Here is a 27682-nt window from a genome sequence, read left to right on the forward strand (position 1 = left end):
TGTGTGGGGCCTCTGTCTGGGGTCAGCAGTCCTCTGTGTCTGTGGTGTCCCCTATGTCTGTGCGTTTTGGGCTCCCTGATCTCGGTCCCTGCGGGGGTTTTTTCTCTCACAGCCAGCGCTGTGTGGGGTTTGGGGGATCCCTCTCCTGTGTCACTAAGGTGCTTGGAGGTACAGACTCGTGTGGCGACCGCTGCGGGGTTAAAAACCTCTGGTCCGCCATTTTAGGTGTGGGCAGCATGTCTGGCTTCACTGTTGGCGCTTATACAGCATTGTGTGTAGTGTATTTTGGCGCCTTGCGACGCCATCTTGTGTGTGGCAACGATCGTTCTGAGCACATGGCGGCCATTTTGCTGAAGCCTCCCATTGCTTTGCATAGGCATCCATGTTTCCTTAGCCTGCAGCCTCTGTTCAGTCTCTGCGGTGACATCACTTCCTTCCTTTACTAAGGAGCTACCGAAGGAGCTGGTAACACACTTGTGGGGCTCTGTCCTGCGGTCCTTTCTTTTCCTCCATTGTGCAATCTTCCTGGCTTCAGTTTGTCCCTGCGGGGGGTCTGTGTTCCACAGTCATTTTAGCGGTGTGCTGCGGGGTCCGCGGCGCACTTAAAGGGCCAGTACCTTTAAAAAAAATAAAAAAACTTTTTTTGCAATGGAGTCCCAGGACAGCAAATTCCCTCCAGCCTTGGTGGGGGATTCAAGTTCTTCTGAATCCTCTACTCTGACTAATTTGGCTGCTGTTGTGGCGACTTTGGTGTCCAAAATGGATGTGCCGATGTCTAAACGTGCTGCTAGAAAAAGGCCTAGGATTTCTTTTTCTTCTGATTCTGAATGTGACATGGTTGCTGTAGGTAGCGTGCCCCTTTCAGGGTCTCACTCTTCTCAGGACCCGTAAGAGTCTGAGGGGGAGGCGGAGGTTACAGGGGTGGATGATTCCCCCCCCCCCCCCCGGGACGCCGGAGGAACGCGCAGCAATGGACGCGCTGATTTCTGCCATTAAAGAAACACTACATTTAGAGGATGAGCCCAATCCTCCGGGCATTGTGTCATCTTTTGGTACACACAGAACCCGCAAGACGGCGCAGGTTTTTCCCTGCCCCGCTGAAATTCATCACACTGTGAATGAACAATGGCGCAATTTGAAACACATTTTCACGGTGCCTAAAAGGTTTTACCTTCTCTATCCTTTTGCGTCTACTACGGTTGCACGCTGGTGTGTGGCTCCTCAAGTGGATCACACTGTAGCCAGATTGAACAAGGCTGCTCTGGTTCCTACCGAAGATTCTCCTGTATTTAGGGATCCTACGGATAGGAGGCTGGAATCACTTGCCTGCCACACCTATGTGGTGGCGGGTTCCATGCTCAAGCCTATTTTCGCCTCTGTCATGGGGCTCAGGCTGTGGCGGACTGGACCAAGGTGCTCAGATGCACACTCGTGGCTGATTCTGCCCCCCCACTACCGTGGAGATGGTGGACCAGATTTATCAAGGGGTCATGTATTTGTGCGATGCAGCCTTAAATGAGGCCACTTTGGCTGCGCGCCTGTCCAGTGTCGCGGTGCTTAACCGTCGGCTGCTATGGTTGAGGAGCTGGTCGGCTGACCAGAAATCTAGGAAGGCGGTGGCTGACATTCCCTATGCGGGGTCTCCCCTTTTTGGAGAATCCCTGGATGAATTGGTTAAGGGAGTCACTGGGGGCAAGAGCACTCTGCTGCCCCAGAATCCTAAGGGCAAGTTTTTCCGTGGCAAGCGGGGTCCCGCCTCTAAACCTAATCAGGGGTCCTTTCGTGCCTTCAAGTCACAGTACAAGGAGAAACCCTTCAAGGGCCAGGGTGGCCAGAGAAAGCCCTGGGCCGGCAAACAAAAATCCGGCCAAGCTGGTGCGGCGGCTCAGTCCGCCTCTGCCTGAAGGGGCGCCCTCACCCATTTCAGGGGTGGGGGGACGTTTGCGCGGTTTCCTCCAACCTTGGCTGCTCCGAGTTCAGGACAGGTGGGTTCATTAAATCGTTTGATCAGCGTACAAGATCGAATTTCTTTCACGGCTGGCAGACAGATTCTTTCCCTCAAATCTTCTTTTGACCCCAGGGCAGTTACAAGACCTGCATCAAGCGGTGCAAGATCTCCTCGCTCAGGGGGTAATCGTCCCGGTGCCTCATCAGGACAGGTTTCGGGGGTTTTACTCAAATCTGTTCACTGTGCCCAGAAAGGAGGGCAAAGTTTATCCGATTCTGGACTTGAAAGCTCTGAACCGCTTCGTGCTCCTTCGAAAGTTCCGCATGGAATCGCTCCGCTCGGTGGTGGCCTCTCTGAGCCCGGGAGAATTCCTGGCCTCTATCGATCTGAAGAATGCGTATCTACACATCCCCATATTCGAGGGTCATCAGAGCTATCTCCGATTCGCTTTCGCGGAGGAACACTATCAAATCGTGGCGTTATCTTTCGGTCTCGCTTCGGCTCCAAGGGTCTTTACCAAAGTGTTGGAGCCTGTTCTGGGACTGTTGCGGGCACAGGGCATTGCAGTCTTGGGTTATCTGGACGATCTCCTGTTAAGATCGAGTGCCAGTCAGAGCCTGCTGCACGATCTGACGATCTGTCCACTACGGTCCAGACGCTCCAGGAGTTCGGTTGGACTATCAACGTTCAGAAGTCGACCTTGTCTCCTTCAGTTCGTCTCCCGTATTTGGGAATGGTTCTGGACTCTGCTCAAGCAAAGGTGTTCTTGCCGGGGGACAAGCTCCGGACCCTACAGTCCGAGGTCAAGTCCCTCAGGGACAACGAATCCTCATCACTCAAGACCTGTATGCGGTCCCTGGGGTTGATGGTATCGGCCTTCGAGGCGATACCATTTGCACAGTTTCACACGCGGTCTCTCCAAGCGGAGATCCTGGCCAGATGGGACAGACTACCTCAGTCCTTGGACGTGAGAGTGTCTCTGAGCCGCCAAACCAGAATGGATCTCTTGTGGTGGCTTCAGTCCCCGGCTGTGTCAGAAGGGAAATCCTTCAGGCCGTTACTATGGACGGTGATTTCCTCGGATGCCAGCCTGTCAGGCTGGGGTGGCGTCCTGGGCAACCTATCTGCCCAGGGCACTTGGTCGGAGGAGGAATCCTCCCTTCCGATAAACATATTCGAATTGAGAGCGATCAGGCTATGCCTGCTCCATTGGTCGGATCGTCTTCAGGGCCGTCCTGTACGGGTGCAGACAGACAATGCCACTGCGGTGCATACATCAACCACCAAGGGGGCACCAGAAGTGCCCGGGCAGCCCAGGAAGTGACCAGTATTCTGTCTTGGGCCGAGACTCGTGTCCCGGCGATATCGGCAGTTCACATTCCGGGTGTGGAGAATTGGCAGGCAGATTATCTGACCCGCCAGACCCTGGACCAGGGGTATTTGGTCCCTGCATCCGGAGGTATTTCAGATGCTGTGTGCGAAGTGGGGATCCCCGGATGTGGATTTGTTCGCGTCTCGGCTAAATCACAAGGTGGAAAGGTTCGTGGCAAGAACGCGCGATCCTCTGGCAGACGCCTTGGATGCGCTGGTGGTGCCTTGGCATCAGTATCGTCTGATCTATGCCTTTCCTCCGATTCAGTTGTTGTCCAGGTTCCTTCGCAGGTTGGCCTCGGAACAAACACTGGTGATTCTGGTGGCGCCGGACTGGCCACGCCGGTCCTGGTACGCGGACATCGTTCACCTGGCCGTCGAGCCTCCATGGCGGCTGCCAATGCGGGAAGATCTGCTTTCTCAGGATCCGAACTTCCATCCTGCTTTACAGTCGCTGGCTTTAATGGCATGGCTGTTGAAAGCCAGGTCCTGAGAGACAGGGGTCTCTCCTCAGAGGTCATTCCTACTTTAATCAAGGCTAGAAAAGCCTCGTCTGGTAAGATTTATTACCATACATGGAAAGTTTATTTTGCCTAGTGTGAGTCCAGGGGTTTCTCTCCTTGTTCATACTCGGTGGCGAGAATGTTGGCTTTCCTCCAATCTGGTGTGGACCAGCGCCTTGCGTTGGCTACGATTAAGGGCCAGGTTTCTGCACTGGCTGTTCTTTTTCAGCGCCCTGTGGCGTCTTATTCTTTGATTCGCACCTTCATTCAAGGTGTGCGTCACTTGACCCCTCCTAGAAGGGAGCCTCTACCTCCATGGGACTTGAACTTGGTTCTGTCCGTATTACAATGTGCCCCGTTTGAAAACATCAGGGAAATTTCATTACCTCTGCTATCTAAAAAGGTTGCCTTTCTGGTAGCGATCACTTCTGCTCGCAGAGTGTCGGAGCTGGCGGCGTTGTCTTGCCGCTCCTTTTACCTGGTGGTTCATACGGATAAGGTGGTCTTGCGACCTAACCCGTTCTTTCTTCCAAAGGTGGTTTCAGATTTTCACCTCAATGGGGACATTGTCTTACCTTCGCTCTGTGCGAATCCTAAGCATCCTAAAGAGATTGCGTTGCATTCTTTGGATGTTGTCAGGGCGATCAGGGTTTACCTGTCATCGACTGAATCCTTTCGAAAATCGGATTCTCTCTTTGTCCTTCCTAAGGGACCTCAGAAGGGTATGGCTGCGTCTGCGGCGACCATTTCAAAATTGATCAGACAGACAATTGTTCAGGCCTATTCGTTGAAGGAACGGGTACCGCCCTTCCCTGTCAAGGCGCACTCTACCAGGTTGGCGAGTACGTCCTGGGCCCTCCGGCATCAGGCTTCGGTGGCCCAGGTGTGCAAAGCTGCGACATGGTCGTCGGTGCACACTTTTGCAAAATTCTATAAAATTGATGTTCTGGCATCAGCTGATGCCTCCTTTGGCCGCAAAGTTCTCTGTGCGGCAGTACTGTAGGGGACCCTGGTTTTGTTGCGGGTCCCTGGCTGTTGGGGTTGTTTACCCCCTTGGTTATTTGCTTTCCTGGGTTGTTGCTCCTGTTGAGCCTTTTTGTTACCCAGAAGGTTACGTTGCTGTTCATGTAAGGTTCCTTTCTCTGATGTGGGTACTGCATTGCCTTTTCTGACAGTTGCGTTTCCCACCCCTCATGTCTACTCTGCTTTGGGACATCCCCATTGGTGAAGATTGTATGAGTGGGCGGCGACTGTCGGAGGACGTAAGAGAAAACTGAATTTTTGTAAAATCTTACCGTAAAATTCCTTTCTCTGAGTCCTCCGACAGTCGCCGCCCCCACCCCTCTTTTGGGGTTCTTATACACTTAACTGCTTGCTACCAAACTGAGTTGGGATGGCTATTGCAGGGGGGGGGGGTATTGGACCAGTGGGACAGCCCCCATGGGTGTGTCTATGTAAATGCTTTTGTTTTAACAAGTCTTTTGCCTAGCTACTCCTAAGGAGATTAAGTCAATACCCCACTGGTGAAGACTGTATGAGTGGGCGGCGACTGTCGGAGGACTCAGAGAAAGGAATTTTACGGTAAGATTTTACAAAAATTCATTTTTTTTTCCTTTTGGGGTAAAGGGTTTGCATGAATAAATAAAAACTGATCACTGCAAGCACCTCTGTTAGTGTTAAATGAGTAGAAGAAATTCACTAAGCAAAGCAAATGTTTTTGTTTCAGAGTAAAAATGAATAAATAGGCTAAATAAGGTGTGTTCATTTGAATATGCAATCAGCTCTGAAGGGTAAAAAAACCTCCAGAAAACTAAAACAGGATTTCTGTTAGCACAGGATTGGCTGATTGAAGTGAGCATGATTTCACCTCATTTATTAATCTCTGTGAACATTTACTTTTTATAAGTCAACTGTTTCCTTTATTAAATCAGTCCCACTATGTTTTTGGAGACATGTTGTGGAAATTACAGTGTATGTAACCCCCCCCCCCCCCCATGTAAATATATTGCAGTTTATCAGCCTTTAGATGTGGTAGCTACGTGGTTTTATTTCTGCAGGTAATTTTCTTTAAGGGTTTGTGTTCCCTTTTGCTTACCTGGTTATCCTACCAATAACACACTTCCTGTCGTAGAGTGACAACACCGCACTGTGCTATCTATGGTGAAGAAACAATTTCACCCTAAGTTCCTTTCCCTGATTTGGACTATACACACCTCTCCCTCACCTCATCTCCATTACATGGTCAGGAGTTGTGTAGTAGTTCACAGAAAATAGCTTGAAAAGCTGATAACATTGTTTGAGATATCGCTTCAGTGTACATCTGGTTAGTATGCTGCAGTATATTAAGTTTTGGTTTTCCGGTTTACATTTCCTTTGATCTGAAGTGCTAAACCATTTCTTATATCCCAGAAAGCTGCTATTGGCTCACCATTGGTTTCTTTAGAGCCGGTTCACACTGAGACGACACGACTCCTTACTACTTCGGGGGCGACTTGTGCATTACATTGCACCACGACTTCGGAGCGACTTGCAGGGACTTCACATAATGGAAGTATGCAAGTCACTCCGAGGTCGCCTCGAAATAGTACAGGACCCTTTTTCTAAGTCGGAGCGACTTGTGTCGCTCCTATTAGAACGGGTCCTGTAGCGGTCAATGGACCGCGAGGGAGCGCGACTTGTCAGGCTGACAAGTCGCCTGAGAAGTCGCGCTAATGTGAACCGGCTCTAGGTTACTGCACCTCACAACACTTTGTTTTACCAGTTCATTAGTGCTGTGTATTTTCATTGCAATAATACATTTTTGCCTCATTGTTGCGTTTTTATTTACAAACAAATGTAAATGTCTATAGGACTTTTTTTTGCTGTTTTATTCCTTGGTGTTTTTTGCTGCAGAGCTCGGTAGCCTGAATTTTGCCTATTAAGATTTTTAACAAGTGATCGTTGCATAAAGCTGTAAGACACTGGCTCTAATTTACAGAGATCAATGACCGTATACAATAATCTCTGTATAATTGTAGAAACTAGGTTCAGCAGGTTTTTTATGGGTTTTAGCAAGCTATCAAAAATATGTATGTGATCTTTTCAGTTAGTTTTATTGCTACACAAGTACTGGCAAGAAACTTGCAGTGCTAAATGGCCTGTGTTTTTGTCTGATTATATTATAATTTGATTAAAATAAAATACATTTTTATCATTGACAGTGAAAACACGTATTTCTTTGAAAGGGAAGTAAACTCGTTTGTGGCAGTGAGCTTTTTCTTTATAATCCTCCAGCGATGATGGGTCCAGGATCATCAATGTCACTCCTGTCACCACCATCTCTGCCACCAATCCTTCTGTAGTGATCCTCTGTGCCCATTGGACAGCCATGAGATACACAAAGAAGTTACATTGTCACCAGCACCTCTGCATGAAAAAAGAGCCAAGTGCTGGTGACAATGTAGCCCCAGAATAGTGTAATGTATACTACACCGTGCATATGTCATAGAGTGTACACAAAAAGTCACCAGCTACAAGAGACATTAAATGACAGAAACCTATGCATGCTTTATACTTTATCCCTCTAAAAAAGGGGAATAGGTATAGTTACCCAGTTCTTCTATTGTTGCTTTCAGAGAGAGCTGTGCTACAAATTGTTTTACAATATCCATTCTGCAGATGATCTAGTGAACTACGTTGCCTACCCATGGAGAAAGACCTTTCTTTCTAAGGGCCGGTTCACACTGATGCGTTCCAGGAAACACTGCGAATCCAGTGCAGGTACCCGCAGTGCACCTGAATCGCTGGCTGGTTTACAAAAAAAGGGTCCTGCGTGCGTTTGGTCCGAATGTGATGCAAATTGAGCCATACAATTTTTGTGTGGCTGAATTTGCATCACACAGATATCTCATGTGATCTGCACAGCAATGCGGTGTGAATCACATGCAATGTCTGGCATCGCACCATTGTGAACCGGCCCAAAGGGCAGCTGCCCCAGAGTACCTGCTCTTAAAGTGGTTCTTCCGCCTTAGAAAAAAAAAAAAAAAAATTTTAAGTCCGCAGCTACAAATACTGTAACTGCTCACTTGTAACACAAGGAGACTTATCTGTCCAGGGATCCAGAGCTGTCCTCATCCAGGTTTGTTCTTCAATAGTCTTTGGGTCCCCGGTGCTGGCATCTTTAGTATGGGAAGCCAGCTGTGACAGCTTGTGGCTTCAAAGCCAGATTCCTACTGCGCATGTGCAAGCCGCACTGAGCTTTGTGAATGGTCCTGCAGCTTTCTGTGATGTGTCCCAGAAAGTTGCGGATGAAGAGAGGGGGCCGAAATGCCACTTGAATCATCTCTAGGCAATTTGAATGAAAGTGGGAGCGGGTACTTGTCAAATCTTGGTACCTGCACCTTCACCCCCCCCCCCCCCCCAAAAAATGGCAATTGGATCACATTAAAGTGACATTAAATGCAAAATGAAATATGTAATATATTGCAGCTTACCAAACATGATGTGGTGGTTGCGCTTGGTATTCATTTTTTTCTTTCACCTGATGATTTGTCCTGTAACACACCTCCTGTACTTGAGTGCCCCCACTCTGGATAAGGAACAGGTAGGGCACCATTGGCCAGCAGCATTATCAGTCAGAGGAAGTGGAGTGTTAGATGTACTAGCAGATTTGGATGCACTAACAAATTGAAGCTAAATTTCAGGCAATAGGCAATTATAGCAAACTGTTTCTTTCTCTTACGTCCTCCGACAGTCGCCGCCTCTTCATATTCGTCACATATGGGGTATTAGACTTTGCTCCGAAGGAGTAGCTAGGCAACAGAATATGTTAACATCAAAGCTTTTAACATATCCCACCCTCAAGGGGTGGTCCCCTCAGTCAATACCCTCCTACTTCCTGCAACCATATCTCAGTTTCAATGTCTAGCTCGTCAGGAGTGGCTGGCTCTCTCTGTGCTGGGGCTTTGTGCCCCAGACTCTTTCTTCTTTTTTGATTTTTGTTTGAGTTTTTCTCTCTACCTTTACTTAGCTGTTCTTTTTGTCAGCGTTAGTTAGTTCTTCGGATGAAGAGGATCATGCGGGCTGGGTCTCGGGCTGATCCCCCTGGTCGCAGGTCGTGGGTCAGTGGCTTCCCAGCCTGCAATCGAGCGTTCAGCCAGGTAACGCTCCTGGCACAGTGAACGACCCATCCCTGTTCGGTGCAGGGATGATTGGTGAGGTGGCTACCTCACTAGACGCTGTGCGGTTTCTTAACCCCCATTCTGTGCGTCTTGTATGCGACTCTCCCTGCCTCATGTGCAGCGGCTTGTTCGCCTGTGCGGGTCCCCCACGCCATTGTGAGGTAAGTGTATCTATGTGGGGACCTGTCTGTCTGGGGGGGTGTCAGTCTGGGACTGTGTAACCTGCCTCTGTTCACACTGTTTGTCTCCCTATCACTCGGCTGCATGCTGTGGGCTGCAAGGGGGGGGGGGGGAGCTGTGTGACACTGTGTGTGTCAGCCTTGTCAGTGTAAGAAGCTGTGTGCTGTGGGGCATGTTTTGGGCATGTTTGGGCACTTTACAGCGATCGCTGCGGCGATCTGACATGTTTTTTATGCATGGATGACATGTGTGCATTACTGTACTGTGGAGCGGCGGTTTCGGCGCCAAACGGCGCCATTTTGCCTGCACTCGCTCCGGCCGCATGTTCTACATGCATGGCGGCCATTTTCTTGTAGCCTCCCATAGGCTTTCATAGAGCGCCCTGGCAGCATCACTTCCTCTTCTCCAGGAACACCGATCGAGGCAGCAGCAGCGGCGAGGGTCTCCTCAGGTTATATCCTTCCTATCCATTGCCTGTGTCAGTTTTATTGTCCCTGTGGGGGTCTCATTGTGCTTGTGTGTGGTGCGGTGGGCTGCGCTCGCCGCGCTTGTTAAAGGGGCAGTTAACCCTTTATTATCCGGCATTTGTAATAGGGGCAATGGATTCTCAGGAGGGCAAATTTCCTACCGCCTTGGTGGAAAGCCAGGGGACCGCTGTTTCCCCCCCAGGGGGGGATTTAGCCACTATTGTGGCTGGCCTTGCTGCTCAGGTGCAGATGCTGGTGGCTGCTCAATCTACTAAAAGACCCAGAGTTTCTCTTTCCTCTGATTCTGAGGGTGAAGGTGATGGGGCTGTTATGGCGGGGGCCTCCTTATCGGGGTCCCGCTCCTCCCTGGATCTAGTGGGGTCCGAGGTGGAGGCTGAAGTTGAAGGGGTTGATAATTCTCCCCCTGGCTCGCCTGAAGAGCTTGCAATCATGGATGAATTGATTGCTTCCATAAAACAAACGCTGCCTTTGCCGGATGAAGTGTGTCCCCCCGCTGCCTTGGCGGCTTATGGGACGCAGAGAAAACGCAGGACGCCGCAGGTTTTTCCCTGCAATGATGATTTTCAGCGCGCTGTTAAGGAACAATGGCGCAATCTGCGCAAGCCTTTTGCTGTACCAAGTAGGTTCAAGCTGCGTTATCCTTTCTCGCCTTCCACTGATGAAAGGTGGTGTGTGCCACCCCCAGTGGATCACGCAATTGCGGTTTTGAACAAATCCACTGCGATTCCTGCAGAGGATTCCCCTGTGTTCCGTGATGCCACGGATAGGAGATTGGAGTTTCTTGCCCGTCATACTTATTCTGTTACGGGTTCTATGCTTAAGGCTCTGTTTGCCTCTCTCATGGCGGCCCAGGCGGTCGCAAGTTGGACGCAGATGCTTAGGCGCGTCCTAGTGGCCGATTCGGCCTCGCCGGCGACCCTGGATATGGTGGATCAAATCCACCAGGGTGTCATGTATCTGTGTGATGCGGACTTGGACCTAGTCCCATTGGCTGCACGTGTGCACAGCGTGGCGGTGTTGTCTCGCCGCCTGGTTTGGTTGAAATGTTGGTCGGTGGACCAGTCTTCACGTAAGACCTTAGCCTATCTGCCTTATGATGGGTCTCGCCTTTTTGGGGAGTCCTTGGATGTGTTGATTAAGGGGATCACCGGAGGTAAGAGCACTCTCTTGCCCCATTTTCCCAAGGCTAAGGGGGCTTCTGTGAAGAAGCATGCTAATTTTCGGCCCCCTCAGGGGTCCTTTCGTGCCTTTCGGTCGCACTACAAGGGCAAACCGTTCAAAGGTCAAGGCTCTCAGAAGAAGCCCTGGTCTGGAAAACAGAAGTCCGGTCAATCCGGATCCGCAGCCCATAACAGTGCGGCCTGAAGGGGCGCCCTCACCCAGTTTTGGGGTGGGGGGACGCTTGCTCGGTTTTCTTCAGCCCTGGTTGGCCCGCGTGCGGGACAGATGGGTTCAGGAGATCGTTCGATCTGGTTACAAGATTGAGTTTCTCTCTCGGCCGGAGAGCAGATTTTTTCCCTCAAATCTTCAACTGTCTCCAGAGCGTTTACGGGACCTGCACCTGGCGGTGCGGGACCTGAGGGCTCAGGGAGTGGTAGTTCCGGTGCCTCATCGGGACAGATTTTGGGGGTTTTATTCCAATCTGTTCACCGTGCCCAGAAAGGAGGGCAAGGTTCGTCCAATTCTGGACTTGAAGGCTCTGAACCGCTCTGTGCGGGTTCGCAAGTTCCGCATGGAATCCCTGCGGTCGGTGGTGGCTGCCCTGGTTCCGGGGGAATTCATGGCCTCCATCGATTTGAAAGATGCGTATCTTCACATCCCCATTTTCGAGGGTCACCAGAGGTACCTTCGATTTGCCATTGCGGAGGATCACTACCAGTTCGTGGCGTGGCCTTTTGGTCTCACCTCGGCTCCGCGGGTCTTCACCAAGGTGCTTGCACCGGTTCTGGCATTATTGAGGGCCCAGGGCATTTCTGTCCTGGGGTATCTGGACGACATTCTGGTTCGGTCTGCGACCAGCCAGGGTCTGGAGAAGGACCTGTCTGTCACGATGCAAACTCTGCAGGAGTTTGGTTGGACGATAAATTTTCCAAAGTCGACACTGAGTCCGTTGGTTCGTCTTCCCTACCTGGGAATGATTCTGGACTCGGTGCAGGCGAAGGTCTTCCTGCCGGAAGACAAACTCAGAACTCTTCAGGAGGAAGTCAGGTCCCTCAGGGACGTTCCGCGCTCGTCTCTGCGGACGTGCATGAGATGTCTGGGATTGATGGTCTCGGCCTTCGAGGCGATTCCCTTCGCCCAGTTTCACACGCGGGGTCTCCAAGCGGAGATCCTGTCCATGTGGGACGGGCGACCTCAATCTCTGGATCTTCAAATCTCGTTGAGTCATCGCACCAGAAGAGACCTTCTGTGGTGGCTCCAGTCCCCGATGGTGTCCGGGGGCAAGTCGTTTCGTCCTATCTCGTGGACGGTAATCACCACGGATGCCAGCCTGTCGGGCTGGGGTGGTGTTCTGGGCATTCTGTCCGCCCAGGGGACTTGGTCGGAGGGGGAGTCCTCCCTTCCGATCAACATTCTGGAATTGCGTGCGATAAATCTCTGTCTTCATCGCTGGACGGACCGGCTGCAGGGACAATGCCACGGCGGTGGCATACATCAACCACCAAGGGGGCACCAGGAGTGCCCGAGCGGCTCGAGAAGTGGCCGACATTCTGTCTTGGGCCGAGACTCATGTCCCGGCGATAACGGCGGTTCACATTCCGGGGGTGGAGAACTGGCAGGCGGACTATCTGAGTCGCCAGACCCTGGATCAGGGGGAATGGTCTCTCCACCCGGCTGTCTTCCAGATGTTGTGCGCGAAGTGGGGTCTTCCAGAGCATCAGTACAGGCTGATGTACGCGTTTCCACCGATTCAGTTGCTGTCCAGGTTCCTTCGCAGGTTACACTCGGAATGCAGCACGGTGATTCTTGTGGCACCGGACTGGCCTCGCCGGTCCTGGTACGCAGACCTCGTGAATCTGGCGGTCGACGCCCCGTGGCGTCTGCCTCTTCGAGATGATCTCCTGTCTCAAGGACCGATATACCATCCTGCTTTACAGTCGCTGGCTTTGACGGCCTGGCTGTTGAGACCGAGGTCCTGAAGGAGAAGGGTCTCTCCCCAGAGGTCGTTCATACCTTGATCAACGCGAGGAAGTCTTCCTCGGGGAAGGTTTATTACCGTACTTGGAAGGCCTATTTTGCCTGGTGTGAGTCCAGGGGGTTTTCACCCCGCACGTACTCGGTTTCCCGAGTGCTGTCCTTCCTTCAAACGGGTGTCGATCAGCGTTTGGCGCTGGCTACGATAAAGGGTCAGGTGTCTGCGCTGGCCGTTCTGTTTCAACGTCCCGTGGCTTCCAACTCCTTGGTTGGCACTTTTGTTCAGGGAGTGCGGCATCTGGTTCCTCCTAGGAGGGATCCTCTGCCCCCTTGGGACTTGAATCTCGTTCTATCTGTGTTACAACGTGCTCCTTTTGAACAGATCAGGGAGATCTCGTTGTCTATGTTGTCCAAAAAGGTCGCCTTTTTGGTTGCGATCACTTCGGCTCGCAGAGTGTCGGAGCTGGCGGCTTTGTCCTGCAAGTCTCCGTATCTGGTTGTTCATTTGGATAAGGTGGTCTTGCGACCTAATCCTTCTTTTCTTCCGAAGCGAGTTTCGGAATTCCATCTTAATGAGGATATTGTCTTGCCTTCGCTGTGCGCGAAGCCTAAACATCCAAAGTAGGTGAGATTACATTCTTTGGATGTTGTTCGGGCGATAAAGGTTTACCTTAAATCGACTGAGTCTTTTCGAAAGACGGACTCCTTGTTTGTTCTTCCAGAGGGTCCTCGGAAGGGCATGGCGGCGTCGGCCTCTACCATCGCCAAATGGATCAGGCAGACCATTGAACAGGCCTATGCTTTGCAGGGGAAGGTCCCCCCTGTGCCTGTGAAGGCGCACTCTACTAGATCTCTGAGTACGTCTTGGGGATGTCGTCATGGGGCTTCTGTAGCCCAGGTGTGTAAGGCGGCGACCTGGTCGACCGTGCACACTTTCACAAAATTCTACAAAGTAGATGTTCAGGCATCGGCGCATGCTTCCTTTGGCCGCAAGGTTCTTAGTGCGGCAATTCCCTAGGGTCCCTTGTTGGGGACCTCTGGCTGTTGGGATAGGGTTTTTGTATCCCTTGGTTTTGTCTTTTCCTGGGTTGTTGCTCCTGTTGAGCACTTGTTTTTCCTGTAGCCCAGCTGGTTTCCTTCCTTTGGTAAGGTTCCTTTCTTTGATGCGGAGACTGCGTTGCCTTTCGGCACGGATGCGTTTCCCACCCCTCATGTTTTGCACTGCTTTGGGACGTCCCCATATGTGACGAATATGAAGAGGCGGCGACTGTCGGAGGACGTAAGAGAAAACGGAATTTTTGTAAAATCTTACCTGTAAAATTCCTTTCTCTGAGTCCTCCGACAGTCGCCGCCCCCGCCCCTCTTTTGGGGTTTGGTTGTATACTCTACTGCTATTCCACTGAAACTGAGATATGGTTGCAGGAAGTAGGAGGGTATTGACTGAGGGGACCACCCCTTGAGGGTGGGATATGTTAAAAGCTTTGATGTTAACATATTCTGTTGCCTAACTACTCCTTCGGAGCAAAGTCTAATACCCCATATGTGACGAATATGAAGAGGCGGCGACTGTCGGAGGACTCAGAGAAAGGAATTTTACAGGTAAGATTTTACAAAAATTCCGTTTTTTTTCCTTTTGAGATAAAGGTTATATATTAATGACTAAAAGCAGATCATTGTAAGCACAATTGTCAGTGGTTAATGGTTTGTCTCATCTGCAACAGACCTTAATCTGTTGAACTGGTCAGATCACCATGTGAAAATAAGGTAAAGAAAGTCTAAAAAAAAAAAAAAACTAAGACATCACATCTAAAAATTGGTAAGCTGTAATATAATGTTTAATTTTGGGTTTAATACCACTGTAATTCTACAAATTACAGTAACTACCACTTTCAATAATAAATTTATAGAAAAGACACAAATATAAAATATTTATTATATTTTTACAGATATTTGTATAGTTCTGCCAAATTATGTAGTGCTTTACATCAGGGCTTGACACATTTTCCAGCTAAAAAACTGGCTTCTAACAAAGCTTTATTTTCATTGACAATCTCTCTGCTAATGCCTGCTGAGCAGGTAGATGACAGGTCTGTGTCCGCTCCGCTATGCAGAGCGAACACTGACACAGCCCATTTAGTTTTCCGAAGCAATCCACGACAAGGAATTTTCATCCAGAAAGTTTTTAAAATCTTGGAAGTGAAAAAATGACATGCGGGTTTTCTAATGTGTAAATCATTTGATGCTCTTGTAGAGTCTCAGTGATGCTTCAGGCTGTGATTGGCAATACTTATTGTTGTCGTAGGGTAACCTTTCATATGGGGAATGGAAAATATTCTGCTGGCTTCTGCCATTAAATGAGGGGTTGACATATTTCCACTGTCTGTTTGGTTGCCTGAAATCCTTCTAGTTATCTTTCCTATTTTTGGTATGTTGTTTCCCTATAGTGTTCTGCTGGAAAAAAGAAAAAAAATGTGAACGCAAACATCTGCTCTTTTGTCTGACAGCTGTTTGTTCACATCATCTTCATTTAAATAAATCCAAGTGGAATTCTGTCCAGGCATGGACCGAAATGTATACTGTACGTTATGGCTTTTATAGCCATGATATTGGACAACAATGCATTGTCTGGTAATGTAAGGCATGGTCAGTTAGGCTAGTAATTTCTATCCAGAGTTTGTCAATGTACTGTAAGCATACAAGTGTAATGTGTTGGTCTGTTGGTTCAGCAAATCATTCAATTAGCGAGGTAAACCCCACTACACTCCCATGTTTTGAGGGTTGTGATAATGCATTTATGTGGCTCTAGCCTTACTGTTTATATTATTCCCCCCATGTCATTGATGGCTTGTACATGTCTGAACTTTATTTATCAAAATGGCAATTAATTAGATGGCAAAAATTTCTCACAAATCGGGCCTCCCTATGTGAAGGAGTTTGTGGTGGCCAAAATGCACAGGCATTATATTTTATTTTTAGTATTATTTTTTTTTTTTTATTTTAGATGCCATAAAAGCCAGGTTAATTGGAGCATTGAAAGTAGGGTAGTTAAAGGTGAACTCCAAACAAACAGACAAACCACTACATGCTTAGAATTTGTAAGGATTTGTAATTCTGTGCAGCCACTTGTGTGATTTATACACCCCTGCCAGGCAACACAGATAGGAGGGTGATGCCACTTTTACTGTAAGGCCCCTTTCACATTGTACAACCAGAAAGTTGCACGACTTTGCCCCGACTTTGACACGATTATGACAGGACTTGAAGCAATTTCCATGCCGTGCGCAGTGTCGGCTTCCTGGCGGGATCGGGCAGGAGGGATCCCAAACATGGCCGAGCCCATTCCTACTCATCATTTTATTCCCTGTCAGCACTTGCAGCAAAGCATAATTGACTGCTATTGTTGCTCCACCCCTCCCAGCTTTGGTGCTGTCTTGTAGGGGATAACAGAAGACTGATATCAAGACAGGGTTCAGGCATCTTGTTCATTTTTTACATTTATTTATTTATTACAGGTACTTGTATAGCGCTGTTCATTTACGCAGCGCTATACATATAGTGTACATTGTGCATTCACATCAGTCCCTGCCCTCAAGAAGCTTGCAATATAAGGTCCCTAACTCACATTCATTCATATACTAGGGTCAATTTAGATAAGGGGCAATTAACCTACCAGCATGTCTTTGTAGTGTGGGAGGAAATCAGAGTACCTGTAGGAAACCCACACAAGCACTGGGAGAACATGCAAACTCCAGGCAGGTAGTGCCGTGGTTAAGATTTGAACCAGTGAACCTAGTGCTACTAGGCGTAATCGCTAACCACTTTGCCACTGTGCTGCCTACTTTTAAACTTTATTTCTCTTTTGTTCATGGACAGACACAGCACTCCATAAACTATAATTTCTGGGTTATATTGCCTCCTCCTGGAGTAGGACTAGGCAAAACAAAAAACACCTAGGTATGCCTATAGGCCATCCTCAGCTGGTATATAACCCATCTCTCTGCTCTAGGTATTCCGTTTTAATCTGCCTAGTCAGGAGTACGGACCTAGACTCCCTGCTGGGATCCCTTGTTCCTAGCAATTTTTTTTTCCCCTTCCTAGCATCTTTTTTAGTTTTTTCTCTTGGGAGATCTACAATAAACTGCTGGGCTTGGTAACATAGATCCAGTGGTCCCCCCCCCCCCAGTCAGGCCAGTGAGCACGTGCAGACTGCAGCTACATGCTAGGTCGGCCACGACGTAGTCTCAAGGACAGAGGCTGGCCCGCAAGTTAAACGCCTCGCAGGGTCGCATACGACCGGGGGCTGATCCGAGTCACAGCAGTCCCTTTGCCGAAAGCTCCCCTACTTTGGTGGCAAGGAGTTCTGTCTGAAGCATCACCCGCACCATGGAAGGTTAAGTACAGTCCTCCCTCTGCCCCTTTTGCCTGCAGGGTTCCCTCCTCCCATCCTCAAGTACCTCAGTTGAGCTGGGCTTCTGTTTACCCTTTGTGGTTCCCAAACGTTTTTCAGTATGTTACCCTTTTGTAGAATCACTTTTAAAAAAGTAGACTAGTCCACCAGTGGTGGACCCTTCAATTTTCCAAGTTGAATAGAGCAACCATGATCCCTGTCCTTTTAAAGAACCGGCTAACAGGAAAGCGGAGGCTGGGGCACCCAGCATGTTTACTATGGCTGGTTCAGCATTGCAGCCAGTCTTGGTCTCAGCCCTGGTGTCTCAGACCCTAACTGAATGGGCAAAGCTCTTGCCCCAGGGCCTGGGGGGTGAGCAGGTTCCCGCTGCTTATGTTGATTTAGCGAACCAGTTGGTCCAGGGCCTGCAGTTTATTTGTGATGCAGCTTTGGATACAGCTCCTGTGCTGTCCAAACTTTTTTTCAGCGGTGGTGATTAGGCGTGTGCTGTGGCTTAAGAATTGGTCTGCAGACCAAGCCTCCAGGAAAGCTCTCATTTATCTGCCCTTTCAAGGTGATCGCCTGTTTGGGGCTACTCTGGATGACATCAATAAGGGACTCAGGGGGGTGAAAGAGTACCTTCCTGCCACAATCTAGAAAAGGGAAGGAGCCTCGTTGCAGAGGGGGGCCCTCCTTAGCCCATAGAAAAATCTTTTGTGCTCCAGGGACTGAGAATAAGGGAAATAGATCCTTTAAGTCTTCCACTGGAGGTTACAAGCAACCTTGGTCTGGTAAGCCTAGAGCTGGCTTCTCCAGACCCACAAACAAGACCCCTTCAGTATTACTGGGGTGGGGGACTTCCCTGGTTTCTGGCCCTCTGGACCTCATTTGTGAGCCTCAAGGGGATCCACAAACCTATTCTTTTGGCGGTACGAAAAGGGGGGACAAAGTTCATCCATTTTGAGTCTTTTAGGCCCTGAATCTCCTGGTGGGGATATAACCCCTGCAAAGGTTGGGGTGATGTCTGAACTACCTAAGGTCCCCCCCTATCCCTGTCCAAGAAATTGAATTACCTAGGCCTGATTTTAATTCTGACCAGGGTGGTCCTTCTTCTGGACAAATTTCAGGAACCACAGGCTGTGATTCACTGGCTGCTGTCAGACAGTTCTCTCGCCCGACTTGCATACAGATTCTAGGTCTGGTGGTATCCACCTTTAAGGCAGTTCTGTTTGCACAGTCCTACATGCAGCTTCTTTAGCAGGTTTGGCTCCACAGGAGGTTCGTAGCGAGGTCACGGGTTCCTCTGGTAGAAGCCGCAGATGTCCTAGGGGCACAGTAAAGGCCAGTATCATCCTCGGCTCAAGCTTCGTCCGCAGTTCCTGCGAGGAATCAAGGACGAGGCTCTTCAAATCATTCTGGTGGCCGTAAACGTCCTTGGGGAGCTACAGTACATGCCAGAGAGGACCAGTTGTCCCAAAGACTGATCTACCATCCTGCTTCAGTCACTGGTTTTAATGGCTTAGCTATTGAAAGCCAGGTACTGAGGGATAGAGGTTTGTCTGGATCAGTGATCCCTACTATGGTGAAGGCGAGGAAGTCGTCTTCCAGTATGATATACCATCACACGTGGAAAGCGTACATTTCTTGGTGTGAATCGATTGGCGCTCATCCTTGATCCTTTTCCGTGGCTCGGATATTAGCCTTTCTTCAATGAAGCATTGAGCAGAAGTAGGCCTTGAGTACCTGTACCCTCAAGGGCCAGGTGTCTGCCTTGGCATTCTTCTTTCAGTGACCCCTAGCCATGCACTCATACCTTCATTCAGGTGGTTCGACATGTGACTCTACCTGTACGGCCTCTTTTGCTGCCATGGTATTTAAACTTAGTGCTCTAAGTTCTCAAGAAACCTCCATTGGAGAATATTCAGGAGACTCACTTGCCTACATTGTCCCAGAAGGTGGAATTCTTGGTGGCTATTACCTCGGCCCGCAGGGTATCGGAGTTTCTGGCACTATCCTGTTGTACTTCCTATTTAGTGGTCCATAGGGATAAAGTGGTTGCTTGTCCCTGTCTGTCGTTCCTGCCCAAAATTGTCTCTGATTTCCATTTGAATGAGGACATAGTGTTGCCTTCCTTGTGTCCCATGTGGTTTGGGCGATTCGGGTGTATCTAGCAGCTACAGAGTCCTTTCGGAGATCAGACTCACTCTTTGTGGTTACACAAGGACCAAGAAAAGGGCTGGCTGCTTTTTCGGCCACCATCTCCAGATGGATCAGACAGACGGTGACTGGGGCCTATTCTTTTAATGGTCATGTTCCTCCTTTCACTGTCATGGTGCATTCTAATCGGGCGCTGAGTACTTCTTGGGCCTTCCGTCATCAAACGTCAGTTTCTCAGGTCTGCAAGGCGGTCACTTGGTCGTCGGTGCATACTTTCACCAATTCTACAAAGTAGATACTTTGGCATATTTGGATGCTTCTTTTGGCCGCAAAGTTTTGCAGGCTGCTGTTTAGGAGGGGCTGTTCCCTCTTGAGGGTGTTTTTTCTTTAAATTTTTATTTTTCAGATGGGGCTCCTGTGTCCTGGTTAGGGCTCTGATAAGTCTTGGGTTTTTTCCCCACCCCTCATTTTCCTTGTGGCACTGCTTTTGGACGTCCCAGTAGGTATGATTTATGGAGCGCTGTGCTTGTTAATGAACGAAGGAGAAAATGGGATTTCTTTTTCGTTCATTGGTGGACACCATATCTTCTTGACCCTTGGGTTTATGATGCCCCCTACATGAGTATGACACTAGGCGGAAGAAAGTTTCACTACACCCATATGGAAGTCCCAGGGGGTATACTCCCACTTCCTGCTCTATCTCTTTAGTTTTTTTTTCTGCCTAGTCCGAAGTAAGGACCTAGTTCCTTGCTGGGATCTCTGGTCCTGGCATTTTTAATTTTTTAAACAGAATCTTTTTCTTTTATTACTCGGTTCCTGTAAGAACTACAATCAACTGCTGGACTGGGCAATGGACTAGATATCCTAGATCCTTATGGTCTTCCCAGTCTGGCCAGCGAGTGCAACCCGACCTTAGCTCCGCGCTAGGTTGGCGGCGACATAGATGGGGGCTGCCCGGTGAGTTAAACGCCTTGGGAGGACACATAGCCCTGGTCACAAACTTGTTCATGACAACTGTCCTATCATTCACCTTACTTAGTGGTTCACGGTGTGGTGCTTCGTCCCTGCCAGTCGTTCCTTCCGAAGGTCGTCCCTGGTTTCCATTTAAATAAGGGCATTGTGTTTCTTTCCTTGTGCACTAAGCCTAAGCACCTTAAAGAGATTCCCTTAAATTCTTTGGATGTGGTTCAGGCAATCTGTGTGTACCTGGCGGCGACTGAGTCGTTTCGAAAATCAGATTCTTTGTTTGTCCTTACGGATGGATCTCGTAAGGAGCAGGCTGCATCTGCTGCGACCATTTCCAGATGGATCAGGCAGACGGTGGTGCAGGTCTATTGCATTAAGGGTCAGGATCCTCCTTTCCCTCCTCCTTTCCCTGTTAAGGCGCATTCTACGAGGGTGCTTAGCAGGGCCGGAGTGGGACTCATTTTCAGCCCTGGAGTTTCATGCCTTAGACTGGCCCACTTTAGTTCACGACTCCCTATATTAAAATAATGTAATTAAAACCTCTGAATAAGTTTGCAATGGTGCACTGTTCTCTACAGCCTTGTAATTCATTTAGTGAGAGAGAGAGAAGGAGGAGTGAAAGAAAGAGGGAAGGAGAGGCAGGGAGCGAGAGAGAGAGAGGTGGAAAGAAAGAGGGAAGGAGAGAGAGAGAAGGAGGAGTGAAAGAAAGAGGGAAGGAGAGGCAGGGAGCGAGAGAGAGAGATAGAGAGAGGGGTGGAAAGAAAGAGGGAAGGAGAGAGAGAGAGCAAGTAGGTGGGGTGGAAAGAAAGAGGGAAAGACTGACCCCCCCCTACACTGCTCCCCCTACACTGACCCCCCTACACTGACACTTCCCTTCACTGACACCTACACTGACACCCCCTACACTGAACCTTTACACTGACCCCCCCTACATTGACCCCTACACTGACCCCCCCACCTTGCAGCAGTGGCATCTGTAAACCTCTAGCTGCTGCCTCTACAGCTTAAACGGCGGGAGTGATAGGGAGCTGTAAAATGAGGCTCAGCAGCATGTTTTATTGCCCGCCAACCGCAAGTGTAAATGAGCCCATGGCTAGGTTCACACTGTTACAGGTGGTTGCATGTGCGGGACAGCGTGTAAATGGCACCTATTCCCACAACCACCTGCAGGAAAAATTCCCTGCTCTTTTACAGATGCGCAAGGCTGCCATTCATTCCTTTTGGCACTCCCGCGCATCTGAAAATGCAGCACATTTTTTGGTGCGGGAAATTACATGGTACTTTTGCACCATGCGATTTTGCTGCGGCTGCGTTTTCATAAAGGTGCAGGGGCCTTTTTCCTGTGTTTCCTGAAGGTACAGTAGCCCATTTAATTGAATCGGCTGCTGTGCCTGCGCAAATGTGAGTCACAGAAAACGCATTAGTGTTAACCTGATATAATAGTCACCTAAAAGGAAAATACATACAGCAAGGTGCCTCCAACATATTTTACTTAATAGCACAAAGTCACTTTAAAAAATTTTTTCTGCTGAGTACTCCCCTATTTATCAATCATATCCACAGTGCTTAGCTGAAAAGAGCAGAACATCACTGCATTGTGCAAGTGCTATAGATAATATTCGCACCAAATGATTACTAAATTAATTAAATTATATATAGCGGTGAACAAGACTGCAGCTACATTACAATCACCAATAGGGAAAGAGTACTCTACTAATATTAACCACTTGCCTTCTGTGCACTTAAACACCCTTCCCATCCAGGCCAATTTTCAGCTTTCAGCGCTCTCACACTTTGAATGACAATTGCGCGGTCATGCTACACTGTACCCATATGAAATTTTTATCATTTTTTTCACACAAACAGAGCTTTCTTTTGGTGGTATTTAATCATCTCTGGGTTTTTTATTTTTTACAAAAAAAAAGAAAAAAGACAGAAAATTTTGAAAAAAAAAAAAGTTTTTCTTATTTTCTGCGAGTAAATTTTGAAAATAAATTTTTCTCCCTCACTGATGTGCGCTGATGAGGCGGCACTGATAGGCTGCACTTATGGGCATTGATAGGCTGCACTTATGGGCACTGATGAGGTGGCACTTATGGGCACTGATGAGGTGGCACTTATGGGCACTGATGAGGAGGTACTAATATGCCGCACTGATGAGCACTGATAGGCGGCACTGATAGGCGGCACTGATAGGCGGCACTGCTGGGTACTGAGAGGTGGCACTGCTGGGTACTGAGAGGTGGCACTGCTGGGCACTGAGAGGTGGCACTGACGGGCGGCACTGATGGGCCCTGATAGGCGGCACTGATGGACACTAACGGGTGGCACTGATGGACACTGACGGGTGGCACTGATGGGCAGCACCATCAGTGCCCACACTCAGTGCCCATAGTGCTGCCAGTCAGTGCTCATCAGTGCCTAGATGAGCAGGCACTGATGGGCACTGACTGGCAGCACTATGGGCACTGATTGTGGGCACTGATGGGGGCACTGATGGGGGGGCAATGTGTGTGTTTTTTTTACCTTCAGTAATCAGGGCACTGGTGATCAGTGCCCTGATTACATTCCTCTGTGTCCCCAGCGGCTGTCGGCTCCCCCTCCTTCCTCACACTGCAGTGTCTGTGTGAGGAAGGAGCGCCGGCGATGAGAGATGATCTCATATGTTTACATATGAGATCATCTCTCATTGGACGGCTTGATCACGTGGTGAATGGCCGCTGTGATTGGCCATTCACCACGATCTGCGATCGGCCGTGTCCAAGGGACACGGCCGACACAGATTCTCCCCGATGCGCGCTCGCAGGAGCGCGCGGGGGGCGTGTCACTGGAGGCCGTTTAAAAACGGCCTCCCGAAAATCCGAGTCCGCGCTGCAGCCGTATATAGGCTGTAGCGCGGATGGGAGGGGGTTAAGAAGCTATGCTTCAATTAGGCAGCGCATATCTTGTCTTCCAAAATTGTGCTTTAATGTATGTATTATGCTATAGTGACATGGACTTTTAAATAATACCAATCCTTATAAATAATTATTAAAGTGCATAAATGTCAAAAATTAATAAAATATACATAAAGTGCTCTGTGACATTCATGTAAACATCCGTATCCAAAAGAATATAACTGTGTGTATATAACACTGCAATCAATTAAAGTGCTTAGTGCTCATGAAATACCCAATTAAATACAATTTTATATATATATATATATATATATATATATATATATATAAAACACTTCAAACAAATAAAAGTGCTTTTGTGCTCTGTGCTACTATAATTTGATCACTCAAAGTTCAGTGCAAAAAAATTGTCCAATATTCTCCCAGTGAAGTATTCGCGACCATGCAGGGGAACAGTGGTGGTGGGTATCTCCTATTCACACGTGCAGTATTATCTGGGGTGTGCGCTTACCAGAGGGATATGATCCCTGTTACCTTATGGCAACCAGGATCCGCCTCACTGGAGAGTTTAGCTGGAACACACGCCGGATGCCGGACTAGTAGCCGGTTTGCAAGATGGCCACCTGGTCGTCCGTGCACTTTTACAAAATTGTATAAGGTGGATATGTTGGCATCTGCAGATGCTGCCTTTGGGTAAAAAGTAAAATTTAGTGAACGTAAAGTTGTATTCCAGAAAATAAATTGATGTGGATAACCTAATAAAATGTTAGGCTTGGCAGCTTACTAAGGATATTTCATCCATGGACTCCTAGATGGCTCTTGATATTTTCATAAAGATGTATTATGACCATTTCTGTATTTGTTTTTTTTTTAAACCAGGGAATACTCCAGGCATCTGAAATCCTTAAAGAAGAAAGTGAAAAAGTGAAGAAAACATGTCACGAAATGTCTTCAAAAATCCTACAGCTTGAAGAAGACCTGTTATCTGTGACTCAGAAAGCCATAGAAAAGGAAACTGAATTAGACAGGTACTGCTGAGTATGGAGTGTGGCATTAGGGTTCCCCTGTGTTTCCAATTATGTATTTATTTGCGTCCAAGGTATCATATGTACTTGCCACAGGGAGCCTGACTTTTAGGCCTCTTTCACACCAGAGTTCAGTCTAGATCCATCTGTCAGTTCAGACAGATGCAGACTGAATCACAATGTCTGTCTATGGTTTATCAGTTTACATCAGCCTACAGCTGTGTCTCTTCAAGTCTGCTTTTTTAATCACTTGACCACCGGAAGGTTTTACGCTGTTAATGACCAGGGCATTTTTTGCTATTTAGCACTGTGCAACTGGCAAATACATACAACAGTCATATAACACTGTACGATCATACAACACTGTACGCATATTACATTTTTAGCATTTTTTCTCACACAGATAGAGCCATTTTGCTAGATAGACTGAAAAAAAAAAAATTTTTGAAAAAAAAAACACAAAACCTTTTTTTCATAGTTTCTGTTATAAAATTTTGCAAACAAACACCCCCTTAAAAAAAACCTTTTTGGAAAGTGGAAAGTCCAAGGTATTTAATAAGAGGCATGGTGAGTTTTTGGTATTTTTTTTTTTTTTTTTGTCACAATTTTTTGGAAAATAAGGAAATAAAATAATTGAGTTTTTTTTTTTTTCATAATATTTTTTTTTACATACTGTCACTAGTGCAGTACAGCAGCAGCATAACCTAAATTACCCCTTTTAGGAAAGTAGAAAGTCCAAGGTATTTAGTAAGAGGCATGGTGAGTTGTTTTTTTTTTCCGTTTCTTTTTTGGTCATTTTTTTCCCACAATTTTTGGAAAATTAAGAAATAAAATATTTGAGGTTTTTTTTTTTTTCAAGAATTTTTTTACATACTGTCACTAGTGCAGTACAGCAGCATCATCATATGACTGGTGGGGTTTTGATCAGGTATAGTGACTGGTGACAGTATGTTAAAAAAAAAAAAAAGAAAATGGGTCAACCGTGGCTGTTGTCATGGTTGAAGCCCATCCGGATATCCTCTGGCTTTTTATCCATCTATGTATGCTGGTTATGACCCACTAGGCATAAGCCTATGTGAGTCCACTCCATTTGGTAAGCCCCCCCTCTGGTGGTGGTTCTTATGCACAAGGTTGAAAAATCACATGGAATAACGCTTGAAGATTCCTGCTTTTCACTTTACACTTTGGACTCAATCTGGACTTTTCTTCCATTATTTGCAATGTTTAGCCATTATCAGCATTGTTTTGTTTGGCTACATCATATGTATGTTTAGTATCAATTGTCACACAGTCAATTACTTTGCACTATATATGCACTATTTAGGCACTTTATTTTTTTACTAATTTTTTCATTGTATTTTCTACAGGTTGTCTTCTGTAGTGCTAGCTTCTTCTCTCTATCCATTTTTGCAAGGTGTTCTTTTGTTTTCTATCTACATTTAAATATGTGCTGGTCACCAGCGATTCCTCCGCTTTTCCATGGGAGTGGAGCATTATCAGTTTGTGGCATTACCCTTTGGTCTCACCTCCGCTCCTCGGGTCCTCCTCGGGTCTTCACAAAGCTGCTAGCATTGTTACGCCAGCGGAGGATCACGGTGCTGGGCTACTTGGACAACCTCCTTCTGCAAGCAGAGTCTCCTACTGTTCTGGTGAAAAACTTAGAGATCACCATACAAACTCTGAGGGAATTCGGCTGGAATCAGAGTTTTCAGAAGTCTGCTCTGTTTCCGTCCACAAAGCTGGACTATCTGGGTCTGACTCTGGACAAATTCCAGAAACTACCAGGCTGTAATTCGTCTCCTGCTGTCCAGCAGATGGTCATCCCTCCGGACTTGCATGCGGGTGCTGGCCTGATGGTGTCTACCTTTGAGGCGGTTCTGTTTGCACAGTTCCATACGAGGTCCCTGCTGCAGGGAGATTCTAGGAAAATGGGACAAGAATCCGCAGTCTCTGGACAATCGTATCTGGCTGAGCCGGGGAACAAAAGAGTCCCTGATATGATGGCTTTGTTCTCTGGCACTTCGGCTGGGCAAATCCTTCCTCCCCTTGTATTGGACAGTGGTCACCACGAATGCCAGCCTGTCCGGGTGGGGAGGCGTCCTCGGCAAAAAATTCTGCTCGGTGGGTCTGGACACTGAAAGAGTCCAGACTAACGAATAATGTCCTGGAACTCTGAAAGATCAGACTGTGCCTGGAACATTGGGCGGATCGTCTTCATGGATGTCCAGTGCGCATTCAATTAGACAATGCCACGGCCATGGCTTATGTCAATCACCAGGGGGGCACAAAAAGTGTCCTGACGGCTCTGAAGTTAGCCGGCATTCTGAGGTGGGCAGAATGGTTCATTCCAGCCCTCTCCGTCGTACACGTTCTCGGGGTGGAAAACTGGCAGGCGGGCTACCTCAGTTGGCAGGCATTGGACCAAGGGGAGTGGTACCTTCATCCAGGGTTGTTTTATCACTTGTCTCTGGTGGGGCATCCCCGAAGGTGGATATTTTGACGTCTCGGCTAATCAGAAAGGTGCAGAGGTTTGTGGCTCGGTCACGGGATCATCTGGCGGACGCCACAGACGCATTGGTGGCCCTGTGGGGTCAGTATCGTCTGATTTACGACTTCCCTCTTCTCAAGCTTCTGCCAAGACTCCTACGCAGGATCAAAGCAGAAGGGATCCGGTCATCTTAGTGGCCCCAGGCTTGGTACACTGATCTGGTGTGGCTGGTCGTGGACATTCCTTGGAAGCTTCCTTTCAGGGAGGATCTGCTGTCCCAAGGGCCAATCTTCCATCCTGCTTTATAGTCGCTGGCTTTGATGGTAGAGGTTTGTCTGAGTTGGTGATTACAATCCTGTTAAAAGCTAGGAAATCTACTTCTGGGAAGATCTACCATCGTATGTGGAAGACTTACATTGCGTGGTGTGAGTTTTTTCAGTGGCTCGGATCTTGACCTTTCTTCAACAGGGGGGTTGGGCAGAAACTAGCCTTTGAGTGCTATCAAGGGCCAGGTGTCAGCCTTGGTGGTCTTCTTACAACGGCCATTGGCTACACACTGCCTGGTGCGTCCTTTTCTTCAGCGAGTTCGGCGCTTGGCTCCTCCAGTGCGCTCTCCGTTGCTGCCTTGGGACCTCAATCTGGTTCTCCAGAAGCCTCCTTTTGAGAATCAGCTGCTTACGCTGTCCCAAAAGTTGGCCTTTTTGGTGGCTATCACCTCTGCGCGCAGGGTGTTGGAAATGGCGCCGTTATCCTGTCCACCTTACTTGGTGGTTCATAGAGATAAGGTGGTTCTTCGCCCCTGTCCTTCGTTCCTTCAAATGGTTGTCTCTAATTTTAATTTGAATGGAGACATTGTGTTGCCTTCCTTGTGTCCCAGGCCAGAACATCCAAAGGAAATTGCTTTGCATGCCTTGGATGTGGCCCAGGCGATTAGGGTGTACCTGGCAGCTACAGAGTCTTTAAGGAAGTCAAACCTAT

General features: G+C 48.2%; 1 protein-coding gene across 1 annotated transcript in view; it reads left to right on the forward strand.

The window, feature by feature from the left end:
• The window catches only part of TAX1BP1 (Tax1 binding protein 1), a 250625-nt gene that overhangs the window by 142453 nt on the left and 80490 nt on the right, over window positions 1-27682 (forward strand). Inside the window, exon 6 of the mRNA XM_082257735.1 lies at window positions 24071-24219. Coding sequence (XP_082113861.1) covers window positions 24071-24219 — 149 coding nt within the window. The remainder of the gene's footprint in view (window positions 1-24070; window positions 24220-27682) is intronic.

Source organism: Pelophylax lessonae (assembly GCF_965119305.1).
Source record: "Pelophylax lessonae genome assembly, chromosome: 5".
Lineage (NCBI taxonomy): Eukaryota > Metazoa > Chordata > Amphibia > Anura > Ranidae > Pelophylax > Pelophylax lessonae.